We start from the raw sequence: 16,055 nt of genomic DNA, 5'->3' as shown, positions 1-16,055 counted from the left end.
AAATTAGTCTGCATTTTCTAGCCTTTTACATAAATGCAATCATGTAGCGTGCATTATTTTTTTGTTTGGCATCTTTCACTGGCGTATTCTGAGAATCACCCATACTATAATGAATATCAGTTGTTCATTCCTTTTTATTGCAGAGTAGTGTTATACGGTATGGATAAATCACAATATGTTTTTCTGTTCATGTGAGCTATTGCTACGTTCCGGCTATTATAAATAAAGCTGCTATGAACATGCTGTGTAAGTGTTTGTATGGACATCTGCTTTCATTTCTCTTGGATACATACCAAGGAGCAGAATAACTAGATCCTATGGCACTTGTATGTTTATTTTTAAAAGACATTACCAAATTGTTTTCCAAGGTTCTCCAGCTGTTTTCCATTTTATACAGTGTATAAGAGTTTCAATTCCCCCACATCCTCAGCAACACTTGGTCTTTTAAATTTTAGCTATTTTAATAGGTGTGTAGTGGTATCCTCTTGCGCTTTTAATTTGCAGTTTCTTACTGAATAATTACCTTTTCATACACTTATTTGCCACCCACAAATCTAAGGTGAAGTGTCGGTTCAAATATTTTTGTTAGCTTGTTTATTTTCTTCTCACTGCATTTTGAGAGTTCCTCATATTATCTGGACACAAGTCCTTTATTACATATACGGTTAACAAATATTTTCACCTAGTCTCTGGTTTCTCTTTTCATTCCCTTGCTGTTTCTCAAAGAATAGACATTTTGAATTTGATTAATTTACCAATTTTTTTCTTTTGCAGATTATGCTTTGGTGCTATATCTAAGAAAACTCTATCTAACCCAAGGTCACACAAACATTCTCCTGTGTATCCTACTATAAGTTTCATTGTTTTCAGTTTTACATTTAGGTTTATATTCCATTTTGAGTTGATTTTTGTATATAGTGTTAAGTATGGATATTCATTTTTCACATATGAATGATCAACAGTCCTAAGACTGAAAAGATTGTCCTCTCTTCACTGAATGTCCTTTGCATGTTTATAAAAAATTAAGTGTCTCTATGTGTTTGGGTCTATTTCTGGACTCTATTTTATTCCATTCATCTATTTACCTGTATTTATACCAATACCACACAGTCTTGATCACTATGGTTTTATAATAATTCCTGAAATCAGCTAGTGTTAGCATTCCAATCTACTTCTCTTATTTTCAAATTCCAATGGCTTTTGTATTTTCACAGGTTGGCTTTTCAATTGCTAGAAAAAAACTGCTGGGATTCTTGTGGCAGCTGCATAAAATTTATTGATTAACTGAGAAAGAATTAACTCTGTAACAATACTGTGTCTTCTGACCCATGAATAGGGTACTTCTTTAGGTCTTCTTTGGTTTCCACCCACATTGTTTTGTAGTTCTCACTGTACAGGTCTTACATATACCTTATCAGGTTTAACCCTATATAGTTCATATAGAGTTTGCTAAGGATGTTTGTAGCTGTTGAATTTTCTGAAATTCCTTTTCTGCATTTATTGAGATAATCTTATGAATTGTCTCTTTCCTAATTTATCTATATGGTAAATTACATTTCTTTCCTATATCCTATAGTTTTTTGGACATATGGAATACAGTTGTAGTAACTGTATTAATGTGCTTGTCTGCTAATTCTTACAACTGTGTCAGCTATGGGTTCATTAGAATGAGGAATTTTTCTCATATTGTCCTGCCTGGTAATTTTGATTGGATACCAGACAATGTAAAATTTGCCTTCTTGGGTGCTATATGAATTTGTATTCCTAGTAACATTCTTTGTTGTGGGATGCAGTTAAGCTACTGTGGCTTGATATTTTCAGATCCTGTTCTTAATTCTAGGGCTAATTATTCTCCACAACTGAGGCAAGGCCCTTTTCAGTACTCTACCCAATGTCCCTTGAATTATAAGTCCTTCCAGCTAACTGGTAGGAACAGACATTCTGGTCCATATGAGCTTTAGTACCATTCCCTCTAATCCTTTGGGGTGCTTCATGTCCTGGCATTGGCTAGTTTCCTCACATACATTACTCTGCAAAATAATCAAGGGGAATCCTCTGTCAATCCACAGACTTTTCTCTTTGTGCTGCTCTCTCCTCTCCAGAACTCTACCCAGCAAACTCTTGCCCTTGGGCTTTCTCAGACTCTCAGGTCAGTCTCCTCACCACAGGTAGTCTGCTGAGCTCTACCTGGGTCCCCCCCTCCATGCTCTGGGATGTGAAAACTTTCTCAGTGCAGTCAGCTGAAATGATCATAGAATTTTTTCAGGGATCAATGTCCTTCACTGCCTTATGTTCAAAGTCTTAAAAAACATTCTTTCATATATTCTGCATGCTTTTTTAATTGTTTTGAGGGAAAATAAATCCAGTGCCTATTATCCATCTTGGCCTAAAGTAGAAGTCTGAGGGTCTCTTTTATTGTCTGTTGTTGCTGCTGCTTTCCTTTCATGCTATCTTGCCTCATTATCAACATATATATTCAACATATATATATATATATAGAGAGAGAGAGAGAGAGAGAATTGTTTTTCACTTTTTAAGTTATCATACAGTAAAATGGAGTTTTTCTTTAGGTGTAGAGTTCTGAGAACTTTAGCACCACATATCCATATAATTATTACCATAATCAATACAAAACAATTCAATCACCCCAAAACAATGTCATTGGTTTATCCCTTTATACTCACATTCTCCCCCTACCTCTGACTCCTTGCAAACACTGATCTGTTCTCTATCTATAGTTTTTTTGAGAATGTCATTATAAATGGGATTATACAGTATGTAGCCTTTTGAGACTGGCTTCTTTCACTCAGTAAGCCTTTGGGGTTCACTCATACTGTTGCATGTGTCAATAGTTGTTTCTTTTTCAAAGCACCATAGTTTGTTTTTCCATTCACCCACTGCAGGATATTTGGGTTGTTTCCAGTTTGGGCAATTAGGCAACTGAACTGCTATAACCACTTATATATGTGTTTACTGAACATGAGTTTTTATTTCTCCTGGATAAATACCGAAGATTGAAATTGTTGTCATATACTAAGTATATCTTTTATTTTTAAAATGTCCAACTATTTTCCAGAATAGCTATACCATTTTGCATTCCCACTAACATGAAAGATCCAGTTGCTCCATATCCACACCAAAACTTAGTATTGTTAGCTTAGCCATTCTCACAAGTGCATGGTGATCCTTCACTATGGCTTTTATTTGCATTTCCCTGGTAGTCAATGACATTAATTTTTTTAATGTGCCTAACTGCTATCCTTACGTTCTCTTTAAGGAAGTGTCTGTTCAAGTCCATAGTCCATTTTTTAGTTGAGTTCTTTGTTTCCTTACTGATGAGTTTTGAGAATTCTTTATATATTTCAGGAACAAATACTATGCTGAATATGTAATTTGCAATTATTTTCTCCCAGTCTGCAGACTGTCTTTTCATTCTCTTAACAGTGGTTTTCACAGAGCAAAAGAGTTTTATTTTGATGATGTCTGATTTATCCATTTTCTTCTTTTATGGGTTATGCTTTTGGTGTTAGATCTAAGGACTCCCTGGCTCAGGTCACAAAAGTTTTTCTCCAATGTTTTTTTCTAAAAGTTATAGTTTTACATTTTATATTTGGATATACAATGAATTTTGAGTTAATTATTACACAAGATGTCAGGCATAGGTCAAGGTTCAATTATTGCATATGTATAAGCAACTAATCCAACACCATTTATTGAAAAGACTATCCTTTCTACATAGAATTGCTTTTGCATCTTGGTCAAAAAATCAAATGGCCGTATTTCTATGGATCTATTTCTGGGCTTTCTATTCTTTTCCACTTATCTATGTGTCAATCCCTTTGCCAATACTGAGCTTTCTGGATTACTGTAACATTAAAATAAGCCTTAATACTGAGTAGTGTGATGCCTCCAACTTCATTCTTTTTCAAAACTGCTTTAGCTATTTAAATTACCTTTGTACTTCCATATAAATTTTAGAGTCAGACTGTCTATATCTGCAAAAATTATCCTGTTTGAATTTTTATTGGTATTGCATTAAATCTATATATCACTTTGGGAAGAACTGACATTTTTACTATGTTGAGTCTTCCAATCCATAAACATAGTATGTTTCTCCATTTATTTAGGTCATCTCTAATCCATTTCATCAATATTTTGTAGTTTTCACCATACAGATTCTGTATATGTTTTGTTAAACTTATAGCTATTATCCTTTTTTTTGAGCCACTGTAAATAGTATTCTTTCAAATTTTTAGTTTTTAATTGTTCACTGTCAGCATAGAAATATAGTTATTTTTGTTGTTGATTATATATCCTGTGATCTTGATAAAGACAGCTTTATTTCTTCCTTTTCAATCCACATGCCTTTTATTTCTGTTTCTTGCCCATCTGGAATCTAAGATATCTAGTGTGATGTTGAATAGGAATAGAGAGAGTGGACATCTATGCCTTGATCCCAATTTCAGGGAAAACACATTTAGCTTTTCACCACTAAATATGATGCTAGGGCTTCCCTGGTTGAGAGTCTGCCTGCCGATGCAGGGGACACGGGTTCGTGCCCCGGTCCGGGAAGATCCCACATGCCACGGAGCAGCTAGGCCCGTGAGCCATGGCCGCTGAGCCTGTGCGTCCAGAGCCTGTGCTCCGCAACGGGAGAGGCCACAACAGTGAGAGGCCCGCATATGGCAAAAATATATATATATATATATATGATGCTAGCTGTCAGTTTTCTGTAGATGCCCTTTATCAGGTTGAGGATGTTCCCTTTTATCGCTAGTTTGCTGAGCATTTTTATCATAAAGGGATGCTGTATTTTGTCAAATACTTTTTCTGTATCAACTGATATAATCATGTATCTTTCCCTTTGTAGGGAAAGGAAATTCCCATTGACATTATATGGTGAATTAATTGATTTTTGAATATTGCCTTCCCAGGATATACTCCACTTTGTTATGGCATATTACTTTTTTTAAATAAATTTCTAGATTTGACTTTTTGATATTTTATTGAGTTTTTTTTTCCCTTCTATATCCTTGAAAGATTAGCATCTGTCACCCTTTTTTTGTACTGCCTTTGTGTGGTTTTGATATAAAGGTGATGGTGGCTTCATAAAATTATTTGAGAAGTGTTCCTTCCTCTTCCATTTTTTGGATGAGACTGTATAGAATTGCTGTTATTTCTTTTATTAAATGTTCGACAGAATTCACCAGTGAAACTATCTGGGCCTAGAAAATTCCTTTGGGAGATTTTTCGATGCAAATTCAATCTTGTTAACAGGAGTATTCAGGTTATCTACTCCACCTTGGATGAGTTTTAGTGGTTTGTGGCTTTCAGAATTAGTCTGTTTCATCTAAGTTGTCAAATTTATGTGTGCAGGTTTGTTCATAGTATTCCATGACTAGTATCCTTTTATGCAGGATCTGTAGTGGTCTCCTTTTTTATTCCTGATATTGGTATTTTGTGTCTTTTTCTTTTGTCAGTCTTACAAGAAGTTAATCATTTTATTAATTCTTTTCAAAGAATCAGTTTTTGGTTTCATTGTTTTTATTATTGTTTTTGTCTCAAATCTCATTGATTTCTGCTCTTATCTTTATTTCCTTCCTTCTGCTTGCTTTGGATTTTGTTCTAGTTTTCCTAATTTCTCAAAATGAAAGCTTGGGATACTGATTTGAGATCTCTTTCTTCCTCTAACCATTTAGTGCTATACATTTCCCTTTAATTACTGTTTTAGCTGCATCCCACATATTTTAATATGTCGTATTCTCATTCTTGTTCATATCAAAATGTTTTCTGATTTTCCTTGAGACTTCTTCCCACAACAGTACTGGTAAGAAAGGGCAAGCGCAGAGTCCTTTCAGCACACACCTGTGCAGCCCATGTGCCTCACCTGCACTGTGAAGGTAACTGGCAGGCCCAAGCCTAAGTGCCACCTTGACTTGGTTCATTTGGTGGAAAACTAGGACAGGGATACAGACAAGGACACAGCCCCACAGACTGCTCTGCATTTTGGGGCAACAGTGCAGGGCGAGGCCCTTGCACTTTGCTGGGCACACAGCACATGCTGGCAAAACATGAGCACAGGTAAAGCCAGGCTGAGGATAATGAGATGATGTGGAGCAATACACAGGAGGCACACCTAATTATCAAGGAGGAAGGTTTGAGGGGTTCTGGCTGCTCATACCTTGGCTGGTGTCTGGCTGCAGGGAGCTCAGAGGAAGTGGGGGTGAAGACTCGGGGGCCTCTGCTGCTGGATGCTCAGCCACTGGACAGACGATAAACCACCTCTTCCCAGTGTGAAGGACTAAGAGGCAGGGCAAAAACAGCTGGTGAGAGTGAGCAGGTTTCTCCCAAGGCTGGCGTGACCCCTCCCCACCAGCACCAGACCTGCCGTATGGGGACTTGGGGAACTCCTCTCACACCAGTGGGGAGGATTTGCAACCCACTCAGGGGTTCCTCACTAGCAGAGGCTCTCACAAGTCCCCCCAGCACAGGCTTATGTCCCAGGACACCTGTGGTGCATCACTGAAGGGGTAATGCTGGCTGGGGGACCAGCAGACAGCAGTGAGTCCACACAATGCTCCATCCCAACCCAGGCCAGATATGGCTTCTCAGACAGGGCAGCTGTCCCCAGATGGGGGCACGCTCACCACACACTCCAGCAACCCGCCGTGTGGTGGCCAAAACCCCTTACAATATGCTCATTGTGGGGCTCTTATCAAATGCCTGCTAGAAGGCAGAGAAGGGACAATGACAGATATGCCTCCTCCAAATGCATGTTTGATTGGCAGGTGTAGCCTTGAAAGGAGACATACCATTTTGCTGATACACCGGGGCATTCGCTTGGGGTTGGCGACTCTCCTGAAGGAGGTAAAGGATCAGAACTCAGCAGACTGCGTGGAACAAGAACTTCCTTCAGAGCACAGCACTGCCTCAAATCATCTGAGGGGCCTCGGGAGCTCGGACATTTCTAACTGAACTGAAGGCGCCCACCCTCCCAGCCACCTCACCCAACACGGCATGGCCTACAGGCTCCTCCAGCAGACGACATCACAGTGTTGTACTCACAGAGCCTGGAGATGGGGGATAAGCAGGCCCAGACCCTCCTGGGACCTCTTACCCGGGACTTACCTCCCCAGAACCCAGGCCACAGGTGCTGAGGTGCGGCGGGCTCACCCCAGGGTCAGAGCCACGCTCCACATCCGTGTCCTCACTGAGCATGTCCTCTGCCTTGTCCATGATGTCCTTCATCTGCTCAATGAATGTCTCCCGCTCAGCCTGCAAGATGAAGTCGTGCTCTACCTGCAACAGCACATGCAACCCTGCTGGTGGAGATGTGCCTCAGGCCACTGGCCACACTGGGTCTTCACTGGTTGATTTGCTTGACTTCTACTCTGGACTAAGCCCAAGAGGGGAGACACAGCCAGGGAGCCCAGTTCCCAACATCAGGGCTGCACGGTTCAGCAAGAGAAGCCACAGCTTGAGAAGCAGGCCCTACAGGTGATGGGCCACTGCTGCCCACAAGAGGCAGCCACCTGCAGAGGCAGGAGGACAGGCAATATTCTCCTCAGTGGGGTTGGCAGGCATGCGCCCAAAGGACACAGGGAGACAGCCTCACAGTCCCAGGGGAAGGGCCACTGACTCATCTGACCAGGCAGGACACCTAGCCTCACCATGTAGGTAGCAATCTCGTCAGGTGCATCCCCATCCAGGTCGAACTTGAACGTCACCATCTTGTGGTTGTGTGTCTCCAGCTGGCACTCCACCATCTTGTCCCCCGTCTTGGACACCTACGGGACACTCAGGCAGTGAGACCAGGGAGGAGACCGTGCCTAGCCAGCCCTGTCTTGCCGGCCCGTTCTGCCTGGCTACTCACATTCAGGATGGTCAGCCGGGGCCGGCTGGCTCTCTCCTGGCGGGAGCGTGCACGCGTGGACCTGCGGTGATGTTTCCGAGCGACCTTGCCTTCCAGCTTCCCCCCACCAAATGCACCTTCACAGCTGTCACTCATCTCTCTTCCAGAAGTGACGTCAGAACCTCCGTAGCTACGCAAAAACCAAGAATGTTACAGTACCCAAGGGAAGGGCCTGCAAGCCTGCCTCACGTCGGAAACTTGGCTTTTCGGCAAACAGCCAGAAGCTTTACTGTCTGGGTGTGCTCACCTGCAAAACCTAGAGAGTCTAAAGCTGGCCATGCCCAGGAGAGAGATCCCTGACCCGCTGCCCCTTCTCCCCCTGTAACATCTGTCCTAGGCAGTGTTGGAGTCGTAGAGAACACATGGCCTTTCTGACCCAGGACCTAGGTCCTCTCAGCTCCTGGCCTGTGAATCAGGCTTATTCGGCTTACAGTAAATGTCAGGATTAAGACACAATCCTCCCCCGTGCCTCGGTTCCCCCATCTGTTCAACAGCAAGGGGAACACGCCAACCAGATGGAGCTGTTGTAGGATTTGAGGAGAGTTTGCGGAACACCAAGTTTGGTGCTGGCATTACCAGAAGGGTGGGACACATGGTCACTTCCTATAACCAGTTCCCTCCCCAAATGCAACATTCTCCGTGCCTGAGGTGCTGGGAGACCCAGGATGTGGGCTGGACTCTGCCCTGCCCTCCAGGCCTCCCCACGGTCCCCAGACCTGCTGACTCCCTGTCTGCAGCCTCTCCCTTCTAGAAGGTCCTCAGCATTGCAGACCAGCACGAGGACCCAGAACACAACTGGGAGTATCTGACTACCAAATTTCAACAAGCACTGACAAAGACCCCAGAGGAGCTACCTGAAGTTCCACCACGTCAGACTTGGAAATGAGCGACATTGTTAGAAGCCCTGACACGTGAGGGCAAAGTGTGTCATTACCTCTCACAGCTCTGGGGGAGGCTTGGCTGCTTGTCCTGCGAGGCCTGCTCCTGAAATAAAACCACGGAAAGGAGGACAGGTCACATCCATTCCCCTGTGACACAGCCGCATCAGTCTGCGGTCTCCCCACCTCCACGGCCCAGCCCGCCACCCGCTTCCTTCTGACTGCAGCAAGCAAACCACGCAGGGTGGCAGGAGTGAGGGGTTTTACGTTAACGCTTGGAGCCAAGCAGATTTCTAAAAGCTGGGGCCACCCCCTTTCCAAACACGCTAACCCACTTTGATCAGCCCCAGGAGGGAGCACATGGCCCAGGCAGAATTGTCACAGGCCTTCCCATCGCCTCCAAAGAAAAGCACTCTGAATCCATGTGTAAAAATCACGGTCTCCAGCTGGATGTGTGATTAAAGAAAGTGTGACATCCAGGGACAGCAGAGGAAGATAAGAACAGCACCCATGGTGTCCCTGAGCACATGCTTCCACCTTCCCAAGGGCATCCCCGACTTCTAGGGCTGAGACCCAAGGTCACGGCACAGGAGGGCTGCCGTGGTGCTGGGATCAGGGTGACGGAATGGGGGCTGAGCCCCAAGGGAAGGGCCACACACCTCCGGGGCCAGCTCCACTGTCAGCTGAACGGCTGGGCAGGGACCAGTGACCCCAGGCCCGCTGGGCAGTGGCAGGTTAGCAGGTGGCGGTAGCGCAGTGGTCTGGACAGGCAAGCTCTGAGCAGCCGCCATCACTGTGGGGGCCAGGGAGCCGGGGAGCTGAGGCAGGAGCTCGGGGGCAGGAGGCGGCAGCACTTCCGGCAGAGGTGGGGAGAGAACGGCAGCAGGCGCGGGCACTGTGGGCACCTGGGTGGTGACGTCCACGGCATATGGAGGCGGGTGGCCAAGCAGGATCTGGGGACAGAGGACAGGGATGCAAATTGGGGTGCAGGCCATTGCATTTCCTGAGGGTCCTGGACCAAAGCAGGCACTTCCACCATCCAGGCAGGTGAGCAGGAAATGCAGACATCCCTCTCCATCCACGCACACCCCACAGACAAATCCAGGAATGTTTGTATGCAGATTTAACGAAACAAACAAGAACAGACACTCTCGCGTCCCCATCTGTATAAAATCGAACCTAAAACTGCACTTCATCTCTGAACTTCTAGCTGAGTCAGGCTGAGAAGCTGTTAAGTATGGCATACACTTAGCACCTATCTGGGCTCCCTGCCACCACCCTACAGGGCCGGGCCACCACGCTACTCCATCCAAGACACCTGTCAGGTCAAAACCTGCATTCTGGGGCTTCCCTGGTGGTGCAGTGGTTGAGAGTCCGCCTGCCGATGCAGGGGACACGGGTTCGTGCCCCGGTCCGGGAAGATCCCACATGCCACGGAGCGGCTGGGCCCGTGAGCCATGGCCACTGGGCCTGCGCGTCCGGAGCCTGTGCTCCGCAACGGGAGAGGCCACAACAGTGAGAGGCCCGTGTACCGCAAAAAACAAACAAACAAAAACCTGCATTCCAATCCCAGCCATGGCAAGAGGGACTGTGGACCTAGGCCTTCCATGGGGTGACTCAGGAGTTGGACCAGATTCCCTACTGTTCCCTCTTGAAAAGCTCTCATGGGGGAAGGCTAAGACAGGCAGAAGCCCCGGCCTGAAAGGGCTCCAGTTCGGGGTTGAGGTTGGGAATGGGAATGACCCGCCACTGGGCCTGCTGGTATGAGACCAATAAGACACGTGGTATGGGAGCTAAGATGTGAAAGCCACAGCCTAGCCGAGGAGCCCTCTCTCCTGGAAAGACACCCCAGCTGGTGCATTCAGGGGAGTCTCTTCCCTCAGCACAGGTAAGCCTCTGGGCGGCCAGACAAGCTCATCAGTAAACTCCAGACCCTCTGCCAGCCGGACCACAGAGAGGCCACCAGGCCTGGCCAGTGACCTCTAAGCACCCAGCACCTTCTCCAGCCACTGGCCGAGCCAACAACCCAGTGCCAACAGTGTGCCAGGCCAGCACGCAGCGTAAGGCACAGGCCCAGCAATGACACCACAGACCCCCAGGCCTCCACTCGGCCCTTGGCTTTCCCCAAATGGCCCTGACACGAGTCAGTGTTTCAAAGTTAACAGACCAGGGAGGTGCCTGCTCAGTCAAGGCACTGGACTGATGCACCTCCTCACACTGGTTTTCAAACAAACACCAGCCTATTGGTCAATGAAAATCATCCCTTCCTTCTCCGAGTACAAATCCCTTCTAGAAATCAGGGAGAAACATCCAGGAGAATCTGTGCATACTTACGACATAGTGCCTTACTCTAGAATGGATTCAGTACAAAATGAGCTAGGGGGACACCTGGCCCCTTAGCACACTTTCAGGATGAATCTTCATGACAAAATCAAAAGGGCAGGAGCCTGAGCTCAAACGGCAAAGGACACAAAGCTGTTGAGGCTTAGAGCCAGGGTGGGGCCAGGTGGGAGGGTGGCCAGGTGGGAGGGCGTCCAGATAAGAGGCCCTGAGGTGGGAGGGCTCCCAAGTAAGAGGCTCCCGAGGTGGGGGGATGCCCAGGTGAGAGCCTCCCCAAGGTGAGAGCCCCACGCCAGCTCCTCTCCTCATATGAGGGTGGATATGGAGCTCCAAAACACGCATGGGCTGCGCAGGTGTGTGGAGCCACGGGGAGGTCCACCCAGCCAGCAGGGTACGTGTCCCTGTATCCCTTCACTGTCAGCCCAACAAGCTGCCCATGGTCCCCACCTGATTCTGAGACATCATCCGTGTCTGCCATGACTGCCTTGGAACCAGTAACCCATGTACACCCAGCACTGCCCGGTCCACAACCAACAGACCCCGTCAGAACCCCATCTGCCTCATTTCCCGGTTGCTGAGATGGGGGTTACCCGCCTACTTTACTTTGACAGGCAACAAGACAGGCAGTGTGAGCCTCGCCAGCGCCCATGGAGCGGCTAACACAGCTGCCCCGAGACCGCCAGCCCTATCCAGGTGAAGGCAGGTGCCACAGTGCCCAGTGGCCAGGGGCCAGGAGCCCCCCCCCCACAAGCAGCTGCCACTGACACTTGGGAAGCAACCAAGAGTGGAGCTTCTAGCCACCCCGATCCCCAAGGCTCCTAACACGTGCTGGGAAGCGAGAGGGGGCAGCAGACACCCCCCATGCTGGGTGAGACGCTGCAGCCATGGGACCGAGCTGCCTGCTTGTCCACTCCCACTCTGCTGCCGGGGTCCAGGTGCTGAGAAGCAGCAGAGGTCCATGACCCCCTCGTGTGCTAAGCGGTCTCCCAGTGCCTAGAGTGGGGGGGCCCTGGCCAGCAGGTGGGTTACCTGACTTCCAGCACTGGCGGCCGGAGCAGGCTGCTCGGCAAGGCGGGCAACACTTGGCTTGTGGGGTTGTGGCAGCATGGGGGGTGCCGGGTGGGGAGGGGCAGCCCGCACAGTCTGCGCTGCATGGATGGGGGAAGGCGGGGCGTCACTGGGCACCATCTGCGGGAAGGCCGCCGGGTACACGGGCTGGGCAGGGAGCTGGGCCACGGTGGGGTGCATGGGCAGGGCGGCCACACCCTGCGGAGCCACAGCCAGCTGAGGGATGCCAGTAGCAGTGGCCGCCACACTTGGCATGATGGTCTGGCACGGCATGGCCAGGGGTGCCCCAGCAGGGTGGGGCGGCTTGACTGTCTGCAGAGGCAGGGCCGGTGACGTGGGCAGGGGAGCAGTGGTGGCACTGAGTGGGAGGCTTGGCAAGATGACAGCCGGAGAGAAATACTGAGAGGGGGGAGGCACGGCGGGCCCACTGGTGGCTGGCAGGTCGGGAAGGGCTGCAGGGAGGCTGTCGACTGTGGCCAGTGGAGCGATGGGGGGGACAACAGGAAGTGGAGGCATCTGAAAGAGAACAAGCATATCAGCCCTACCAAGACTTGGCCGTGCCTGCAGCACATCTGCACTGGGTGAGAGGGTCCACATCACGCACACTTTCTGCCCCTAACACACTTTTGTGTAGCTTCTACGGAAGGGAACAAAAACAAAGCCAATTTAAATGGAACCAAGCGTATGACACCATCAAACAGAAGGCAAGGCAGGAGGCCGCAGAAGGGTGTGGGGTGCAGACATGACCTTCAAGACAGCCCCGCCTTCAGCACCACCTCAAAGGGGCTCAGGCTGGGCCACTCTGAGGCTACTGCTAGGTGACTGCAAGGACATCAGGGGTTGTAACAGTGACCCTCAGATTCACAGCTTTGGCATGTTCTCATTCAGAAAGACCAGGACTGCCAGAGCTACAGGACTGGCCCCAAACCTCTGAAATTACTTTGCCTGATTCCCTCCAATCTGTATAAACTCACACTGAGACCAAATTCTTCAACAGGTTATCTCAAGAAAAGCGTATCTTCCAGCCCCTCCTTGCTGGCCGAATGCCCCTGTGCCATGCATCCTGGGAGAGAGCAGCATCTCACAACAGCAGAGCTCTGGAACCTTCAGCGTCTGCTCTTCCAGCCTGGAGACATCTCGTGGATTTAGCACTTCAAACATTTCAGCAGATTCTCTGACAGTTCTCTCTAAAATAAAGCTTTTCCTGTTGCGGGCACATGAGCATTGCATAATATGTGCCTTTGTGTAATTATAAGACAGCGAAAATATGCAAATTGACCTCTGTGTATTTGAAAAGCAACTAAATGCCCGAACACCGGGAGCAAGGTGGTGGGTTAACTAGATGCTGAAAGTGACTCCAATGCAGGAGTAACGAGGACAAGGCTGGTGACAGGCAACTGCTGACATGAAAGAACCTTCTGGGTGGTGCCTATAAACCGCAGGAACGCTCACAGCCTCCCCCATGAAGCGGCACTTCCCATCCTAGCTCTGCCAACACACTGTAATGGGATCCATGAAATGAAAGCCGTCCCGTGATCAAGGTTCACGGGAAACATGCATGACCGCTGACAGCATTAGCCCGAGTGACAGCACCCAAGCATCAACCACGTGCTATCAAGTGATACTGGTCACGTGATGCTCCCCCGAGGACGGGCATCAGAAGTCACTTCTACAGTCAAGTCTTCTTTGTAGTTGGCAAGCTGCTCAGCTGTCCCCTGGACTCCCAAGAATCCATGGTCAGCACAGCCTCGAGTAGCTCCGTGGAGGACAGTGACTATAGCTATGTGCTCATAGCCCCATCCTGGCTTCTCTGGTCTGACTCTGGACTAAACCTTTCCCCATCCTAGATGCATCTGGGTCACAAGTCAAAGGCAGGAGAGCACAGGAGCAGCCCAGCCACCCTGTCATCAGGGAGTGTTTCTCTCTTGAGGGACCCGTGTGCCCTGAGGACAAGGAACAGCCAACCAGACTGGGTGAGAAGGTGAGGCTGTAAGGCAGGGGACAGAGAGGTACCTGTGGAGGGACTTGAGCAAGTGGCTGCAGGGGCGCCGGAGGCATCTGGAGGGGCTTCAGCTGAGCAGGGGCCACCACCTGGGAGGTTGGAGCCAGGTATGGAGGCAGGTTGGGGGGCACCGGCTGGAGAGGGCCCACAGGCTGTGGGGCCAGGACCTGCGGCAGGGGTACCGGCTGGGTCACGTGAGGAGGCTAGAAAGAGAGAGGGGCTTCTCTTAGACCAGTGCCCTCCTGAGATACACCTATGTACTTAGACACAACAGAAAAAATCAACTCACACACATGCACACATACGCATACCCACACACATGTTCAAACACCCAGGCTGGAGCCCGGGACACACAGATCTGGGAGGACCATTGTGTGCAATGGGGGCCTTCTGAGTGCTGCGGAACCCTGAACTCCACAGACACCAGAGACCCACCCCCACTCCCATCTACACCCTGGGCCCTGGGGAACTGCAGAGAAGGCGTATAGGGGCCTGGACCTGCCAGGAGGCTGACAGACACTGGGCTCAGGCCAGCCAGTACGGACGGGCAGGGCCTGGGGAGACCGAGGCACCCACGGTACCCATAAAGAGGGGCAGCCGGCACTCACCTGGTGGGCGGGGGGTGTGGGCTGAACTGGGCCCGTCGGCACAGGGGCACTGGGCGGCGGCAGCCCAGGGGCGAAGCTCATGGCCGGCTCTGGGAAAGGCTGCTGTGGGAGCAGAGGGCGGGCGGGGGGCGGGATGGAGGCCCCCGACAGGCCAGGCTGCAAAAAGCACCCAGAGCCACACTCAGGAGCTGTCCTAAGGAGCCCTGCCAAGCACACACTCACCGTCTTCAGGGACCCATCTCTCACGCCTCGTGCCTGCCATCCTGCCAGGGACACTTTCCTAGGAACATGATGCAGCAGAAGCAAGGTGTGGGGGTCCCTAAACCAAGAACAGCCACACCTCCCAACCAGGGAATGTCCTAGAACTTCAGCTCCACAGGGTATCATGCTGTGAGAAAAGATCATTAAAAGAGATTTGTGGAACCTTGGAAAACGCTTGTTAGGACATTAAATGAGGGAAAGATAAAAAGGCATACGTGTCTTGTTTATAGGACTATATAAAATGGGTACGTGTGGCTATATTCACAAACAGAATATGGAAACGTGGGAATATAAAACGTGGGACAGAGCTGGAGAGAGGGGTGCCCTGAAGAGCTGCGAGTCTCCCATGATTCACCCATCAGGAAAGCAACAAGGCCACAGACGTGAGCCCTCACCGCCAAGCACAGCATAGACATGGACTAGGAAGGAGTCAGAAATCTGAGTATTGGATGTTTGATGCTATTAAGAAGAGCTGCTAACTTGTTCACTTTTAGGTGCAATAACGGTACTGGGTTTTGTTTTCAGAGTCTTGATCCTGAAGAGATATAGACTGAAATATCTTGGGGCAAAACATCTTTCTGTCTAGGATTTACTTCAAAATACTGTGGATGCGAGAAGCAGGTGAGAGCTATGGAAAAACACCCAGAGATGACTTCTGAAGCTGAGAGCACATCGACATCAGAAAGTTCTCTCACTTGTTTTCTAGATGAAACACGTGACCATAATTTCCAAAACCATTATCACTCACTTCACCTTCGGCAGTAAACGCTTTATGAAAAGCAGCATGGGGTAGAATGGAACCTCTCCTTTGCATTCAGCTGAAGCCACAGGGCGGAATGAGTCACCTGTGCACATGTTCCTAGAGCCGCAATCCCTAGCCCAGCGGGAGTCAGGAGCTCAGGCAGCCTGGAGGCCTCAAGAGGAGCGGCTTGTACTCCTGACTCCACCATCTGTGCCACTTCTTCCCTGGGTCCCAGGGGCAAATC

At 48.9% G+C, this 16,055-nt stretch overlaps 1 protein-coding gene across 6 annotated transcripts in view; it reads right to left on the bottom strand.

Annotated features, from left to right (window-relative positions):
• WNK2 (WNK lysine deficient protein kinase 2) overlaps positions 1-16,055 on the bottom strand; it is a 160,328-nt gene that overhangs the window by 80,843 nt on the left and 63,430 nt on the right. For 5 of the 6 annotated variants that reach the window (XM_060101216.1, XM_060101219.1, XM_060101221.1 and 2 more), the window contains exons 10-19: positions 14,809-14,964; positions 14,212-14,403; positions 12,160-12,714; positions 9,450-9,743; positions 8,847-8,896; positions 7,874-8,042; positions 7,671-7,787; positions 7,129-7,299; positions 6,813-6,858; positions 6,182-6,301 (exon numbers count right to left, since the gene is read on the bottom strand). In XM_060101216.1, the coding sequence (XP_059957199.1) occupies positions 6,182-6,301; positions 6,813-6,858; positions 7,129-7,299; positions 7,671-7,787; positions 7,874-8,042; positions 8,847-8,896; positions 9,450-9,743; positions 12,160-12,714; positions 14,212-14,403; positions 14,809-14,964 (1,870 nt within the window). The remainder of the gene's footprint in view (positions 1-6,181; positions 6,302-6,812; positions 6,859-7,128; positions 7,300-7,670; positions 7,788-7,873; positions 8,043-8,846; positions 8,897-9,449; positions 9,744-12,159; positions 12,715-14,211; positions 14,404-14,808; positions 14,965-16,055) is intronic. The other variant, XM_060101218.1, reaches the window with a different exon arrangement.

Source organism: Mesoplodon densirostris, chromosome 6 (assembly GCF_025265405.1).
Source record: "Mesoplodon densirostris isolate mMesDen1 chromosome 6, mMesDen1 primary haplotype, whole genome shotgun sequence".
NCBI classification, from domain to species: Eukaryota; Metazoa; Chordata; class Mammalia; order Artiodactyla; family Ziphiidae; genus Mesoplodon; species Mesoplodon densirostris.
Note: the sequence above shows the minus strand (reverse complement) of the source record. Positions and strands in the feature narration are given on the sequence as shown.